Source organism: Helianthus annuus, chromosome 4 (assembly GCF_002127325.2).
Source record: "Helianthus annuus cultivar XRQ/B chromosome 4, HanXRQr2.0-SUNRISE, whole genome shotgun sequence".
In the NCBI taxonomy this organism is placed as follows: Eukaryota; Viridiplantae; Streptophyta; class Magnoliopsida; order Asterales; family Asteraceae; genus Helianthus; species Helianthus annuus.
The window spans coordinates 21800174-21816522 of NC_035436.2; the positions used below are offsets into that span (position 1 = coordinate 21800174).

The window sequence follows — 16349 nt, forward strand, 5'->3', positions numbered from 1 at the left end:
AATTGATCGTGTTTACGCATCAGTTTGCGTATAACTCTCTAGAAAGCGATATAGAGTTAAAAATCGATCAAAAATCAACATGGGCACAAAACCAAACATAAATGACAAACGTTGGGATCAAAACACACTGTTCTGTTAATATTGTATTGTTCAGAGTCTGTTGAATGATATCACAAGCACAGATGTCACAATACCAATCTGTCACACCCAACCGATGGCGGAATCATCGGGGCGCAACACTAGGCGAATCAGATTGCTCAAGAGAATCCATAACAACTAAATTGCGACTGTATTTAATGCGTTCATTATCCCATACTAATAAACAAATATATTCACATAAGCTGTCACGAATTTCATGTTCTCTCAACAATACAAATCCGACAACCTAGATTTTAGGTGTGTTTCTAGACTTCCTAGCTTGATTTGATGTAGACTGCGACTAAACCTGCAACATACGTTAAAACAACGTCATTACAAAAGTATTGGCGAGTATACAAGTTTTGATAGCAAAACATAGAAGATGAAAAGTGCTGCGAATTACCACATACATAAATGAGATACCTTAACACATATATTAGACAGATACTACTAGCTAAATCTCTCGAGCTACGATTGCTATTCATCCTAACTAGACCCCGTCGGGTTCTATAGTACTATACTAGTTAAGGCGGGACCTCGCCAGTAATATGCATAACAGTTATTCGCAAGTGATAAACAGTTTGATTGAATAATTCGTTTTGATAACTTTGATTGATAGGAACGTATGTTACACCCAAAATGCGATAAAATGGGTTCAAGTATACTCACAGTCGGTGTTTAGCAAGTAAACACAACTTGGTTGGATTGAAGGGAGCGCGTCTGAGATTAGCCTGATTACAGATTGATAACGTAAGCATTGAATAGTGCGTTAAACGGTGGCGGTGAACCAAGTGTCGGATGGTAATCCGATCGGATGGCAATCCGATCGGATGGCCACTCGATCGGATGTCAATCCATTCAGATGGTCATCCGATCGGATGGCACTTCGATTAGATTGACATCTTGTTTGGTAAGGATGTGTTTGTGTACGATGGCTTTGAAGTTTTCATTGTAGCATTTTGAAAACAGAGAAGTATCTCTACCGTTCAGGTCGATCGACCGAATGGTCGTTTGATCGGGTAACGATCCGATAGGTAGGACATTTAGGGAGAACAAGTTCACAGCAGGGTTGTTACTCCATCAGATTGCAATCCGATCGGGTGGCAATCCGTTGGTCATTGAACATGTTGAAAATTGTTTAAGTGTTGAAGCTCCAAATGTCACATGGCCAGATGGTCGTTCGATCGGATGGCAATCCGATCGGACGGCAATCTGTTCGACGCTCAGAACTTTGAAAAGTTGGAAATAAAAGCTTAAGTGTAGGACCAAGTGTAAGCCGATGGCAATCCGATCGGATGACAATCCGAGCGGACGGCAATCCGTCCCAACGACCCGATCGTCTTTGACGCTTGACCGTTTTGAAAGTTTTACGTTTTTCTCGAGACAGTATGACAACGTGCCAAACAATAGAAACCCCATCAAGACTCAAGTGACCCGATCGAACAGAAATCACCATAGTTCGATCAGTCCATTGTTCGAGACGGTTGTTCATGTTTAACCCGAAATCGGTAGTCTCTTTGATAGAACTCAGATTTTGAGCTAACACATCACTAAGAAAGAGTAGAAGATCAGAACGAGTTCTGATTCTATCGGTTTTGAGTGCATTGAGTGTAAAAGAGTTGAAAGAAAGTTGGAAAACCATATTTCAATCCTTTTATCTATGAATATGTGTAGATCTATGCGAAAATGTTGTTTAATCTTGTGGACATCCTTCAGATCTGAGTGGTTCTTGGTGGAATGAGGCCAACACTTGAAGTTCATAAGAACTCCATGATGATATCATCCTAGAACACCTCAAATTCATTGATTTCACGGTTAAAAGTTAAGATTCAAAAGAGAAAATGATGAAGAAGTGTGTGTAGATCAAAGAAGTACAAGATTTGAGTTGAAACTTACAAGAATCGCGAGGAATCGAGAGGAAAAGGTCCAAAAGCGTGCTGGTCGAATGAGAGCTGTCACATCACTGTTTAAGTGATGTGACAAGTGCTATTTATAGGTGAAGTGGAGTGAAGGTGATGGAGTGCCATGGATCGGATAGCAATCCGATCGGGTGACGCTTTGATCGGATGGCCATTCGATCGGTTGGTCATCCGATCGAGGGCATCCGGTGAGTTGCGTTTCGACGTTTCGTTTTGTTCGTTAAGCATTGCGATAGTTTGGTTACACATCTTCATACCTACATTCATATATTTATTATAATCAGTCACAAAGGGTCGTATAAATATCAACATTTCAAAGTCTGCGTTGCGATAATCGAGTTGCGCGTTTCGAATATGTGTTACGTTGCGACACATCACGACTATCGAGGAAGGTAGAATAGGTCCTCACTCGACGTCATCGTGAGTGTTAGTACGTGCAATGTGATGTGTTATAGCGATAAAGTATGCGTAATATGCGAAAATACTGCGAAATAGCGATGTATGCGATATAGCTACATCATGATCCGAATCTCTGATGCTAGGCGTAACGAATATAACGAGTAGTAACAACGCACAAACGTGCGGGTTGTTAGAACGTTATGTCTCCTTCAAACTTATGTGATTGTTTAAGTAAAATAACATGTTTAAAATAATCTATTTCAAATACTAAGTATTTCTTTACATTATAACATATAAGTGGAACTATTATTCAGTACTTATTGCAAGAGGCTTGCTATGAAAGGAAAGGGACCAAAATTAAATTAGTTAATAATATATTTTAATATAAATTTTATCAAAAACCAAGCCATATCAAATATTTAATCTTTTATTATTTTATCTATAACAATATTTTTTTTATCATAACGAGATATTTTATATAATTTCATGAACAAATAGAAGTTCTATAAAAAGATACTACCGTGAGGTTCAGCTCTTTGTGGCCAACCCGATTCGCATAACTAATCGTCGATGCCATTGTAGCCCTTAAACCCGCCATCAGAGCATGCTCATATTATGAATTACATAAAATCGTAGGATGTTTTTTTTCGTAATCTTATACTACCTTATTTTCTATTTAGTCTTAAAATAATATATTAATCATTTATAAAATACAAAAAAAGGAAGAAGAAGAAGATAAAGTACCCATTTTAACCTGATTGGACTGTTCGTTGCCACCTCTAGCCCCCAATGGTTGTTCGTTTTGCGTTTTAGAAAAAAGTTTAAAGTGCATTGTTGTCACATGGTTTCGTATCAGTTTTTAAAAGGTTTAAGGTTTAGAGACTTTATATATCAAAACTAACATTAAGGGGCGGTTTGTTTACCTCTTAATGAGCTTCTTAATGGTTCAGACCTTTTACTGGTTCAGCACTTAATGGTTCAGACTGTTTGTTTCACGAGCAGATGTCTGAATGGTTTAGACATTTGTCTCTGAATGATTAAGCATTATACTGAGTCTGAATGGTTAAGACCTCTAATCTGAATTGGTCAGACATTTGCCTCTGAACGGTTAAGCATTATACTGGCTGTTACTGGTTCAGACATATTACTGCTTCAGCACTCAATGGTTCAGATCTCTTACTCGTTCAGCACTTAAACATTCAGAAGTTGTCAAATAGTCCCTAAAATATAAGTTAAAGTTGATCAAGTTATGCATGAACAATATTAAATGCGTTTTGACTTTTGAGTGATAATATTTTATATTGACGAATGAAATTTTGTTGCAAATCAAAACCATTAACACCATAAATCATGTGTATAACCCAATCGAAACCTAAATTTCAATCTTGAGACCTGAAATAAAAAACACATTCAATAGCCTAAACCGCCACGTGTTCATGGTTTAATCAAATAGGAAACTCATATAAACACTACCAAATTGATAAAAATAAAAAACATAATTGACACAACCGAAGGAATTTGTGACATTCTCCTAATACGAATAATTATATAAAAAAAAAAAATCCAAATCGAAAACAATCATAAGGCTATCTGGTGTGGAGTGGTACCATTTGCCACATCTGCATAATGGCACCCCAAACACCACCCCACCACAGCTAAAAGGGACGTCAGTGAAGGTCTCAACCAAGTGAATAGCACGCACATGCGAGAAGGTGATCATGTGTGGCCATTTGCTTCTTATTCAATCAGAATTCATTTTTTCTTTAACTTTTTTTTTGTTTTTTTAGTTAAAAAGGGCTTTAAAGGAGGCTTTATTCAACACCATGCGATGCAAGTTAACGATAAAGTCTCACGCTTATATGTCACATGCATGTTGTTTACGTGGTGTGATAAAGCCCTTAGAGACTTTATCTCACACCATATATCCTAAGTACTAAAGTGGATCACCAAAACGAATTATAATTACCAATTCAGAACAATCATAAAAGTCTTAACTCAAACATCATACAATTTATTTTTAAACATTCGATTTTAACGACAGAGTCACGTTCAAGTGCTTATTGCGATTATTAAACGTGTATTATTTAATTAAATTATTAATTGTTGTTAATCTAGTAAGATAGCATATACAATGGTACTATGAATGCATGTATGTACCCCATAACGGCTTTTTTCCTCCCCAAAATAGTGGCACATGAACTACTGGATTCATCACGTGCCCCATGTTCTTTGCTTTATGTGATTTTTAGGGTCAAGTTTCTTGGTTTCCAATTTATGCGTTGCATATGAACACTTAAAATTATTTTGAAAAAAAAAAGAAATTTTGCAGTTTTGTTATTCATGTTTTTAAAATCAATGTTTAGGGTAAATATAGATTAAAATATGTATTTATACCTTAATTATAAGGGTTGCAAACAAACTGAATTTATTCGTGTTTGTTTGTTAAGAATTATATGTTCATAAACAATTAGGGAACAAGATTTTATGTTTGTGTTTGTTTGTTAAGGAAATGAACTTGTTCGTGTTTGTTTGTTAATTTTAGGCAAAGGATAAAATTGAACGTTGATGAACACAAATGAGCACAAATTAATGTTCATAGACATAAATGAAAACAAACGAACACAAAACGTTCATAATTAGACTAGACCATGATAACCCCTTACTTGATGCAAGTCTTCTCTACTCTCCTGATCACCCCTATCAAGTAATCTTATTATAAACAGTATGAGTGTTATTCGAATCTGACTCAAAACCCCAAAATTCAATCCAAAATTATACTTGCATCGTTAACATATTCAAACTACCGGTATACAAGAAAAAGAAATGAGAATAGACGAGCTTAAAATAAAATATTAGCCAAAGATCGACCTTTTAACGAGTTGTTTATGAACGAGTTATAAACAAGTTACGATTTACAAGTTACTTGAACAACACCAATTGCAACCCATATTTGTAGTGTGTCCAAGAGGTATAAAGTTATACGTATAATTTTAATTTTATAGATAAAAGAAATGAAAAATGTTGGCAAGTATTAAGTATGCTTATCCCCAAACTAACTACCATTTATGAAAGTACATACATATATTTTCTATTTTCTAACTTATACTATAGTTATTGACTTGTTAACCTTCCACAGCATAAATAAATGAACAAGTTTTATAATAAGTAAATATAAGTATGAACTTATATACTTATGGGCTGCATGCAATGCATGCTAGCAAGAGAATGGCTGAAGAAACACCATCATCTTCAAGATGGGAAATGCTTCTCTTGAACTTGGTGGTGTTGACTTTGTTATATTGCATTATCACCTCTTTTTGGATGACTGATTTCCGGTGGTGGTTTTGACTTTTTTGTTGTTGACTTTCCTTTGCTTGCTCAAACTTTGAAACCATCTTCTCAAATTCTAAAATTGTTACTTTTGATGATTATGTGTGTATGGAGAATTATCATATAATGGGTTTATATAGGCAATGAGGCTAACTATGTATTCGTGTGAAGTTACCTTTCTGCCCTTTTGGGACAATGCCATTATTTTTTTTATAGTTAGAATTAAATGATGGATCATGTGCTTGTGATAAATCAGTGCACCATTATTTGATTAGAAATTATCTCTTTATTCTTATCACATTTATGTGTGGATCATGGTATTTATGTTTTTTATATCGTCTTTTATTCTAATGAGGGTTAATTTAGAGATTCCAACGTCAATCTTTTGTCTAAACATACACAAGTAGTTTATGTAGTTGGTTTAGTTGTTATAACTAAACATATCGTTAGAAAATAATTGTTGTGGAATACCCAACCTCCGGCTGACGTTAGCTGGATCTTCGGTGACGTCAAGAGCTTTTATCCTTTCTTGTTACAAAAGAACAAACCGTTAGTCTCGCCACGGGGGACCCCGGGAGGGGGATCCGTGACCAAGCTCCGGCGTAAGAGTAAGTAAACTTGCCGGGAAATGAGAGGAGTTTCTTCCGATGAGAGTATTCACCGGAAGGTTCCTTCTTTGGTGTGAATCTAATTAATGAGTGTGTGTAGTAAATGTGGGGAATGTTGGTCGGAGTTTTATGAGAGGAGAGTAAATGAGATGGTAGTAAATGAGAGAATGCCGGAGATTATACCCGCCTTAGCTCCTTGATATCCTCCCTTATATAACAACAAGCTCTTATCTTGTTAAGGGTTTTCCCGCACATGATCCGACGGTTTTTGGAGGTTCTCGGGAAGGTCAGACACGTGTCTGACCCTCAACGGTGGGATATCCTTCTTCATTAATGCTCAGCCGGATAAGTACGATGATTCAGACGGGATCCGTCTCTTATCAGGCATTTAATGAGCTCAGTCCTCATTAGCTGTTTCCCGCCCGTTGCCAAGGGAGGAGAAACCTTAATGGGTAAGGCAATTCAATCTTGTGGGCCTTTGTGTAGTTGGGCTTCCAAAGAAATGGCCCAAAGCGGGTGAAGTGGGCTTCCCCACTGGCCCGTCGTCAAGTCATCTTTAGTCCCTGGTTCTGAGACCCGAGGCTCATGATCCGGGGCTGAGTCACAACCGTTTAAGAGAGGTAGTTTCTCTTTTGGTGGGCCCACTCTGAGTCAGTTACTGTCTATCGTTCCGATTAATCATGACATCGCCGGATGCCTATAGCGGGAGTTAATCCCCTAGTAACACGTGCCCCTTTTTTGAATTTTGAAGAGACCATTGATGTGACGGTTACTTGCATGTCAGCAGTACCTCTTTAAATACCCCATTTGGCCCTTTCGATTTCTTATTCAAATACTTCAACTCTTTTTCTTCTTTGTAGCCACTTCCCTGAATTACAGTTTTTCTCTGACCATGAGTCGCGGTGGCCGGTCCTCGATAAGGTCCATACTGATGGCGAAGGACTTGAAGTCCTTCGTTGAGACATACAACATCCCGGATCGATTCTCCCCTTCTTTGCCCGGCCCTAGCGAGTCGGTAGAATGTACGCTGGACAAGATACCGATTTATACCCTAGCCTTTTCTTCCTGTGGGGTCCGATACCCCCTTTCTGCTTTCAAGATTTCTCTGCTCCGTCACTTTGGTGTCCACTTTTCTCAGATTCACCCTTTGGGGTTCATGAGGGTGGTTCATTTTGAACTATCCTGTGCAGCTATCTCAGGGGAGCCCTCCGTTCCTCTGTTTTGTATGTTCTATAGGCTTATTTCCGACGGAGATTGGTTTACCTTTGCGAAACGACAGAACAATGTCTCGAGGCCTTGCTACAGCTTTATGCCTACCTCTACTTATCCAAAGGACTGGAAGTGTAGATTCATCTTTGTTTCTGCCGCTATGTTGCCGGAGTCCCCTTTGCCAAAGGATCTTGATGCTGCCATCGAAGACACTATCCCTACTTTTTCTGCAGTCGAGACCATTCAGTGGAAAAGGATGTGTGACAACCCGACGAGGGCATTCACTTTTTCTGAAGGGATGCTTGCTATGGGGGGGCTGAGTCCCTCTTATCCGGTCCGTCCGAGAGCTTTTTTCGGCAAGAAAGGTACTTCTTTGTTCTTGATTTGTTTCTTATGGCCATCCTTTACGTCTTTAAAGATCATGTAGTCATCTTTAGCGTTTTCTTTTTGTGAAGAGATAACTTTGTGGAGGCTTCTTCAGGGTGATTCTAAAGACGTGAAGTATGTGGTTGATAATGAGGTTGATCCTAGGTTGAACGCAGAAGTGCAGGTTACGGGGGGATCCGTTCAGGCTGGAGGCTCTGCTGCCTTGGGTGGTGGCGAAGAGAATCCTTCTGATGAGGAGAAGAGTTCTCCTGACTTTCCTCCTGTTCATCCCTCCGGTAAAAGTGATGACGAAGACGTGGAAATTCAGTTAGTTCGTAAGAGGAGATCTGCCAGTCCCCAGTCGGCTCCTGCACCCCGTAACATCCGTCAGAGGCTTCGGAGTGCCAGTGGTCAAAAACTTCCCCCTTCCTCTAAAGCTGCTTCTGATCTTCCCCCTGATGGGGTCAAAGGTTCCCTGTACAAGCACTTGAGGTCCTCAAGCTTAGTGAGTGCTCCTTTGTTGGTAAGCTTTCTGTCCTCCTATTTTTTCTTCGTCTTTCTGCCTCGTTTCTGATTGTTCTTTTTCTTGCTTCTTAGGGGAGTTCCAGGGAGCCTATAGAAATTCCAACTGGTCCCTCTCCCTCCCGTGTCCGGGATAAGGCCTCTGAGGTGGGAGTAGCAAACCCACTCTCCTTCACATGCCACTGGGACTAGCAAACCCACTCTCCTCGAAGGTCTTGCACATCGATCCCCTCTTGCCCCTTTGTTTGTCGATGCCATCCCCCCTACTTATGTCCCTAAATGGAAGGTGACTAGTTCTTCCGTGATAGGGACTCATGAAGCTGCTAGGGACTTTCTAAACCATGTTGTTCCTCCCTCACACAAATTTGTAAACTCTGCTCTGAGGGATGACCTCTTTGAAGATCAGTACAGCATGTCCCTTTGTGAAAGCTTTTTTAGGGGTGCTGGGATGTTGCAGAGGATCGACGATTTGAGGAAGGCAAACGAAGGGCTTAAGGCTGAGCTTAAAGCTTCCCAGTCAGTTGCTGCTGGGCTTAGGTGCCAGGTGGTTGATGCCGAGAGGAGATTGCAGGAGGAGAAGGTACATAGTCTTCTCCCCCCCCTCTTTTTTTTTTATTTACTTACTGATCCTTTGTCTAGGGGGCTGGAGCTATGCTTGAGAGGAAGGAACAGGCTTGGGAGCGGGAGATGGCATCGTTGGTTGAGGAGAAGGAGGGGCTTGCTGCTGAGCTGAAGCATCTGAAGGAAATTGGATCCGTTTCCCAGGAGCAACTCTATACCATGTACGCAGATTATGGGATCACTTCCGATGACAACCAACGATTGGCGGGGGAGAAGCATTGGCTGATTACTGAGGGTTTTGGGGCTTTTCTCGCGACTGTCGCTCAATCGGAGGACTTCAAAAGTGGCTTGGAGGAGGTGTACAGGGCATATAGGGATGTTGGCTACCAGGCGGGATTAAAGGATGGCTATGCTTATTCTGCTCAAGGCCTGGGCAGAAAAAAGACTCCTCTTTATAACTCTAAGGCAAAGAAGAGGTTGTCCAAGCTGAATGAGGAGTTTGGGCGTAAAACCCCGGCCATCCTTGGGAAAATCCTGGAGCATCTCCTGATCTCTATTGATGAACTGAAAGCCCTGTTCTCCTCTGCCGGCCTTCATCTCCACCGTCGCTTTCCGGGGGTGATCCCCAATGAATTCCAAACACTTAATACATTTCGATATGGTTGTAATAAGTTTTACTTACCTTAGGATACTTGTGTGTTTTGCTTGACTATCTGGGAGGGGTCCTTTGTGTTGGGGACCACCTCAACCTTTAATCGTATGGATTATGGTTGTGTATTGCTTCTTTGCTTTGTTGCCTGTTTCTCATGGTGGTTGTTTGTTTTGCAGGGGTTCTTACCGGAGGTCAGCTTGGTGCTTCCCTGGAGACATTCAGACTGTTTTGCGAGGAGTTGTGTTTTTGTTTCATCTTGTTGTACTTATAATTTTGCACATTGCTAATTTTTACCAAAGTTATTGAGGCCTTTCTTTGTGCATGTATTTTGCACTTAATAAAGTGGGTTCCCCTTTCGTAGTTTTGTGTATACGAGTGTATTTGTATTTTTTGTTTGCTTTGTTAAACTATGATTGTCTGTTCGAGGCCAATCGGTGGACAAGTTGATAATGTGGCGTTATGTTTTTAACTTGTTTTGTCCGTTTTGGGTTAGCTAGACCCTTATCAGCCCCACGGCCGGGCTTTTGGCATGTTTTGGATGCCTTGTACACGTGCATTTGCTCTAGTTTAGATTTAATGGTGTTCTTGGGCACATCTGCCTAGGTGTGATGTCCATTGTTTTTTCAAAATGGGATGTGTTCCGTCCGTTTTCCATTTTATCTTTGGGGGGTTTACACTTCCCGTCATAGATTGTTTACAAAAGGTTCCCTTTCTTGGGGGAAGGTCCCCGTACATATAGTTAGCTATTACAAAAGTGGCCCTTGGCCGTTTTCCTTGGGGGTAAACCCCTTACATATAATACTTCCTGAGCTGCATGAGATTCCAGGTCCTGGGGACCTCCTTGCCTTCAAGTGTTTCCAACTTGCAAGTCCCTTTGCCATTTGCCCATGTGACTCTGTAGGGTCCCTCCCAGTTGGGGCCTAACTTCCCGGTGTTTTCTTGCAAACTGGCCTCATTGGCTCTAAGGACCAGATCCCCTGGGACGATGTTGAGTTTCTTCATCTTGGTGTTGTAATAACTCTCCAGGAGTTTTTTGTATTGGGCCTCTTTAACTGCTGCTATTTCCCTTCTTTCTTCCAACAAGTTTAGGTTCATTCTGAGGTCCTGCTCGTTCTCTTCATCCCGAAGCTTCATCCGGGCAGTTGGGGATCCAATTTCAGCAGGAATAACAGCCTCCGTCCCGTAGGTAAGGCTGAACGGGGTCTCCCCATTGCAACTTTTGGGGGTGGTCCTGTATGCCCATAGTACGAATGGGAGCTCTTCCAGCCAGCCTTTTTGCTTCCTTCCAAGCCTTCCCTTCATTCCCTTAATGACGTTTTGGTTGGCCCTCTCCACCAACCCGTTACTCTGGGCATGGGTGACGGAAGTGAACACTTGTTGAATTCGCATCTGCTCGCACCATGGTTTGAAGGGTCTTCCGGCAAACTGGACCCCGTTGTCGCTCACCAACTCCTTCGGGACCCCATACCTACATATGATGTTATCCAGCACGAACCTTCTCATCTGGTCTCCAGTAATTTTCGCCAAGGGCTTCGCTTCAATCCACTTAGTGAAATAATCAATGGCTACCACCACGTACTTGACCCCTCCCGGGCCCTTCGGGAAAGGCCCAATTATGTCCATGGCCCATTTCTGGAACGGCCATGATGTCGAAACTGGTACCATGGGGTGTTTGTGTCTGTGGGTCATCGGTGCATGCACTTGGCAATTGTCACACTTCTTGATTTCCTCAGATGTTGTTTCGTACATTCGTGGCCAGTAGAACCCCGCATTCATTGCCTTCCTCACTATCGTTCTCGGTCCCGAGTGCATCCCGCAAATCTCCTCGTGCATTTCCCTAACCACATATTCGGCTTCCTCCATGTCAATGCACTTCAGGGATGGGCCCAGATATGACCTTCGATATAGCTCCCCTTCGATTAGTTCATATTGCAGGGCTCTGACCCTTATCTTTCTAGCCGCCCAATCCCCCTCGGGTAGAGTTCCGTCTCGGAGGAATTTAATGATTGGGGTCATCCATGTTTCTTGAGGACCCTCGACCGTAGCAACTTCTGCTGTGTTAAGGGAGGGGGATGTCAGGACCTCCACCTTGATTTCTTTCGCGAGGTGGTCGAATGCTACCGAGGCCAGCTTGCTGAGTGCATCAGATTTCATGTTCCTTCCACGAGGGATATATTCCAGTTTGAAAGTCCTGAATGCCTTAGCCATCTCTTTAACCTTTGCCACGTATTGGGCCATGGTGCGGTCTTTGGCTTCATATTCCCCTTGGTATTGTTTTACTACCAGCTAGCCTCTACGTGTCTTGCTTTCATTTTGTGTGCCAGCCTCATCCCGGCTAGGAGGGCCTCATATTCCGCAGTATTGTTGGTGTTCTCGAAATCCAGCCATATGGCATATGTCAGCTCGACCCCCTCGGGGCTTACCAGCATGATGCCTGCCCCGCTTCCTTCTTCACTGGATGCCCCATCGGTGAGCAATTTCCACACAGCCTCATCTTCCCTTTCTTTTTCTTCTTTTTCTAAGGCTTCCCATTTTAATAGCTCTTTCTCCTCGTCCTCAGGGACCTCCGCTAGGAAATCAGCCAGTATCTGTCCCTTTATGGCCGTTCTGGGTTTAAACTCCAGGGAGTGTTCTCCCAACTCCACAGCCCATTTAGCCAACCGCCCCGATAGCTCCGGCTTCCTAAGCACTTTCTGAAGGGGTTGATCAGTCATCAAGGTAATCTTATGCCCTTGGAAATACCTTCTGAGTCTTCGGGATGCAAAGACAAGAGCCAACGCGAGTTTCTCCATGGGCATATATCGTTCCTCAGGCCCCTTAAGTGTTCTGCTAATGAAATATATAGGGATCTGTTTTCCCTCCCGTTCCACCATCATGACCGCACTTATGGTCGTTTTTGAGGCAGATAGGTACAGGAGCAACGGGTCCCAGGGCACCGGGGTGGCTAACGTCGGGGGCTTACAAATGTAGGCTTTCATTTCCTGGAATGCAGCCTCGGCCTTCGTGGTCCAATTGAACTTGTTGGTCTGGAGTCAGTCCCTTAACACTTTCATAAAGGGAAGGGTCTTGTCTGCTACCTTTGATAAAAAACGGTTTAACGCTATCAGCCTCCCATTTAGCTGTTGGACCCTTCCCTTTATGAAAGTGTCAACGTACACCTCCAAGTTCCTCCCTCTTTGCTCCCTAAACAAGGTGTTCATGAACCTCTGATATGTGGCCCCGGCGTTCTTGAGGCCGAAGGGCATCTTGGTATAGCAAAACGTCCCCTCACCTGTAATGAAAGCGGTCTTCTCCTCGTCTTCTATCGACATCTGGATTTGGTGGTATCCCTTGTAGGCATCCAGGAAGCATTTCAGGGGGTACTGGGACAGAGAGTCCACCTGGGTGTCTATCTCCGGGAGGGGATAACAGTCGTTGGGACATGCTTTGTTTAGGTATTGAAAATTGATGCACATCCTCCACCCTCCGTCCTTTTTCTGAACCATGACTGGGTTGGCAACCCAGGAGGGGTATTTAACCTCTCTGACTATCCCCGCTCTGAGCAGCTTTCGAGTCTCTTCACAAGCGGCCCTTCTTTTATTAGGTCCCATGCTCCGCTTCTTTTGTTTCACTGGTTTCGCCCATGTGAAAGTGTTGAGCCGGTGCTCAGTTAGACTCCTAGGGATTCCCGTCATGTCCCCATGTTGAAATGCAAACATATCTATGTTATGGAGGAGCAGCTCCTTCAGGGCACTCTTGCATTTGTCGCTTAAGTGGCTTCCCACCTTGACTGTTTGTTCTGGGAACCTGTCACAGATGACCCACTCTTCCACCCCCTTCCCTGGGGTTTCCCCGGTTCTTCCCCTTTGGATACGGAGGAAACTACTTCATAAGCGGACTTAACCCAGGCAAGACCCTTTGGTGTTTGAAATACTAAAGCCCCGTGGGGGGTGGATGCTTGTGCTTGTAAGTCTCCAATTTCGGGTCTTCCCAAGATCGCATTGTACTTGGAGGGTGCCCAGACTACTGTGAAGGTCAGATTTATCGTTCGGACCCGATCCCCCACCCCAACTGTGAATGGGAGCCTGATCTTTCCCAGGGGATGTGACACACTGTTGTTGAATCCCACTAAGGGGATAGAATCTTCCTCCAGTCTATCTCTTACATCCCTGTCGAACCTAAGAAAACAGTGTTCGTATATTACCTCAACACCTGACCCTCCATCCACATGTATTCGAGACACCTTGTGTCCGGCTATTACGGCTGAGATGTTCAACGGGAGTCGTTGCACCTTACCTTCCTCCACGTACGGCATAAGGATGGGAGCTTTCATGCTGTTCGGGGAGCCTAGGATTCTGGCCTTTACACTTCTGGTTGTATCAAACTCATTCCTCCTTCTAATCATATCAACATCTGCCCTCCCTGGCTCCCTTGCATCTCTTCCCTTGCGATCCCCTCCCCCCTCCTTGATTTCCTTAACCAAGTGGGCCAGCCGCCCCATTTTCACCGCGGTTTCTATTTCCCTTTTTAGGTATATGCAGTCATCGCTTTTGTGCCCGAAGCCTTTGTGAAATTCACAGTACTCGTTCTGTTGTGCCTTTGGTCCCGGTTTTATGGGCGGTGGCCTTGGGAAAGAATTCTTTACCCTCTCTGTGGCTAGTATCTCACTCGGGGTCTTGGTGAGAGGGGTGAAGTTATCGGAGTAAGGAGGGGGACCTCTCCCTCGGGGTCTATATGGGGAGTATGAGGGCCTTGCCCTGTCATGCAACATTCTATCAAAGGCAGGTTTCCGGGAATAGGGTGTACCTTTATCAGGAGGCCTTGCAGCCGGGGTGATCCTCCGAGGCGTGACATCTGTCTCCTTCGCTTTGCTGACCGTATCTTTTCCCCGGACGAAGGCCCTGAATCTGTCCATAAGATTGTCGAAGGAAGGAGGAAGTTCCTCTCCCAATTTTTCACACAGCTGTGCATGTTTCAATCCGTTTATGAAACTGCTGATCTTTATGACCTCTGGGACGTCCATAATGTTCATGCTTTCCTTAACAAACCTTCCCATGTATTGGTCTATCCGCTCGTTATCCCTTTGTCTGATGTGAAGAATCTCGTTTGGATTTTTGATCACCTTTCTCTGTTGGCCGAAATTCCTGAGGAACTTCTCGCTCAGTTCTTCATAGCTATCTATACTCCCCGGGGGAAGACTGTCAAACCAAAGCCGGGCTCCCTCCGTTAGGGTCTGTACGAACATGTGACACCATACCGGCATGGGCCATCTTCCTAGCTGCCCCGCTCCCCGGAAGGCATGCAGGTGATCCTCAGGGTCTCTTGTTCCATCATAACGATCAAAGCCTGGGGGTAGCTTTGTCTTGGGAGGCATAGGTGCTTCTGAGATTCTCCGTGTGAACTTTGAGACCTCAGCTAAGTCTCGCGGTAGGTATGGTTGACCCAAGCCACCGTCACCAAAGTTATCTTTCTCCTTTTCTTTTTCCTTGGATTTTTGACCTGTGATCAGATCCTCCCTTTCTTCCGAGGACATCTGCCTCAGGGCAGTCATGAACGTTTCCAGCTGGTCACTGCTGCTGTTCTTATTTTGGAGGTTCGTTCCTTCCTGGTTGGAGGGTGTGTCAAAAGAAAGTCTGGCCCTGAGGCTGTCGAGTTTTTCCTGCCTCTTTAAATCTTCAAGATACTTAGTTAACTTTTCCCTGTGCATGGCCACAAAATAAGGAGTGATATGCTCTGCTTCTCCCGGATTTTCTACCTGGTTCTCGTTATCTTCTTCATGGGTAATATCGTCTACGGTGACTTTATCCAAATCGTTCTGTGTCGTCTGAGTGACACGTGAGTTGTGTGGGGTTGCCATGTTGTTCTTGATGGAATAAGCTACTCTTTGGACGTCGAGTGTTGATGTGGGAACACCGGGCAAACTGAGGTCCCACGAATGGCGCCAATGTCGAATACCCAACCTCCGGCTGACGTTAGCTGGATCTTCGGTGACGTCAAGAGCTTTTATCCTTGCTTGCTACAAAAGAACCAACCGTTAGCCTCGCCACGGGGGACCCCGGGAGGGGGATCCGTGACCAAGCTCCGGCGTGAGAGTAAGTAAACTTGTCGGGAAATGAGAGGAGTTTCTTTCGATGAGAGTATTCACCGGAAGGTTCCTTCTTTGGTGTGAATCTAATTAATGAGTGTGTGTAGTAAATGTGGGGAATGTTGGTCGGAGTTTTATGAGAGGAGAGTAAATGAGATGGTAGTAAATGAGAGAATGCCGGACATTATACCTGCCTTAGCTCCTTGATATCCTCCCTTATATAACAACAAGCTCTTATCTTGTTAAGGGTTTTCCCACACATGATCCGACGGTTTTTGGAGGTTCTCGGGAAGGTCAGACACGTGTCTGACCCTCAACGGTGGGATATCCTTCTTCATTAATGCTCAGCCGGATAAGTACGATGATTCAGACGGGATCCGTCTCTTATCAGGCATTTAATAAGCTCAGTCCTCATTAGCTGTTTCCCGCCCGTTGCCAAGGGAGGAGAAACCTTAATGGGTAAGGCAATTCAATCTTGTGGGCCTTTGTGTAGTTGGGCATCCAAAGAAATGGCCCAAAGCGGGTGAAGTGGGCTTCCCCACTGGCCCGTCGTCAATTGTTAATCTTGAATTTATGCTAGA

The 16349-nt window shown here is 43.6% G+C and overlaps 1 protein-coding gene across 1 annotated transcript; it reads right to left on the reverse strand.

The window, feature by feature from the left end:
* Window positions 1–13452: 13452 nt before the first annotated feature.
* Window positions 13453–15540, reverse strand: LOC110933041. Its single transcript, XM_022176283.1, has one exon. The coding sequence runs from the start codon at window positions 15538–15540 to the stop codon at window positions 13453–13455; it is 2088 nt and encodes a 695-aa protein (XP_022031975.1).
* Between the last annotated feature and the right edge of the window lie 809 nt (window positions 15541–16349).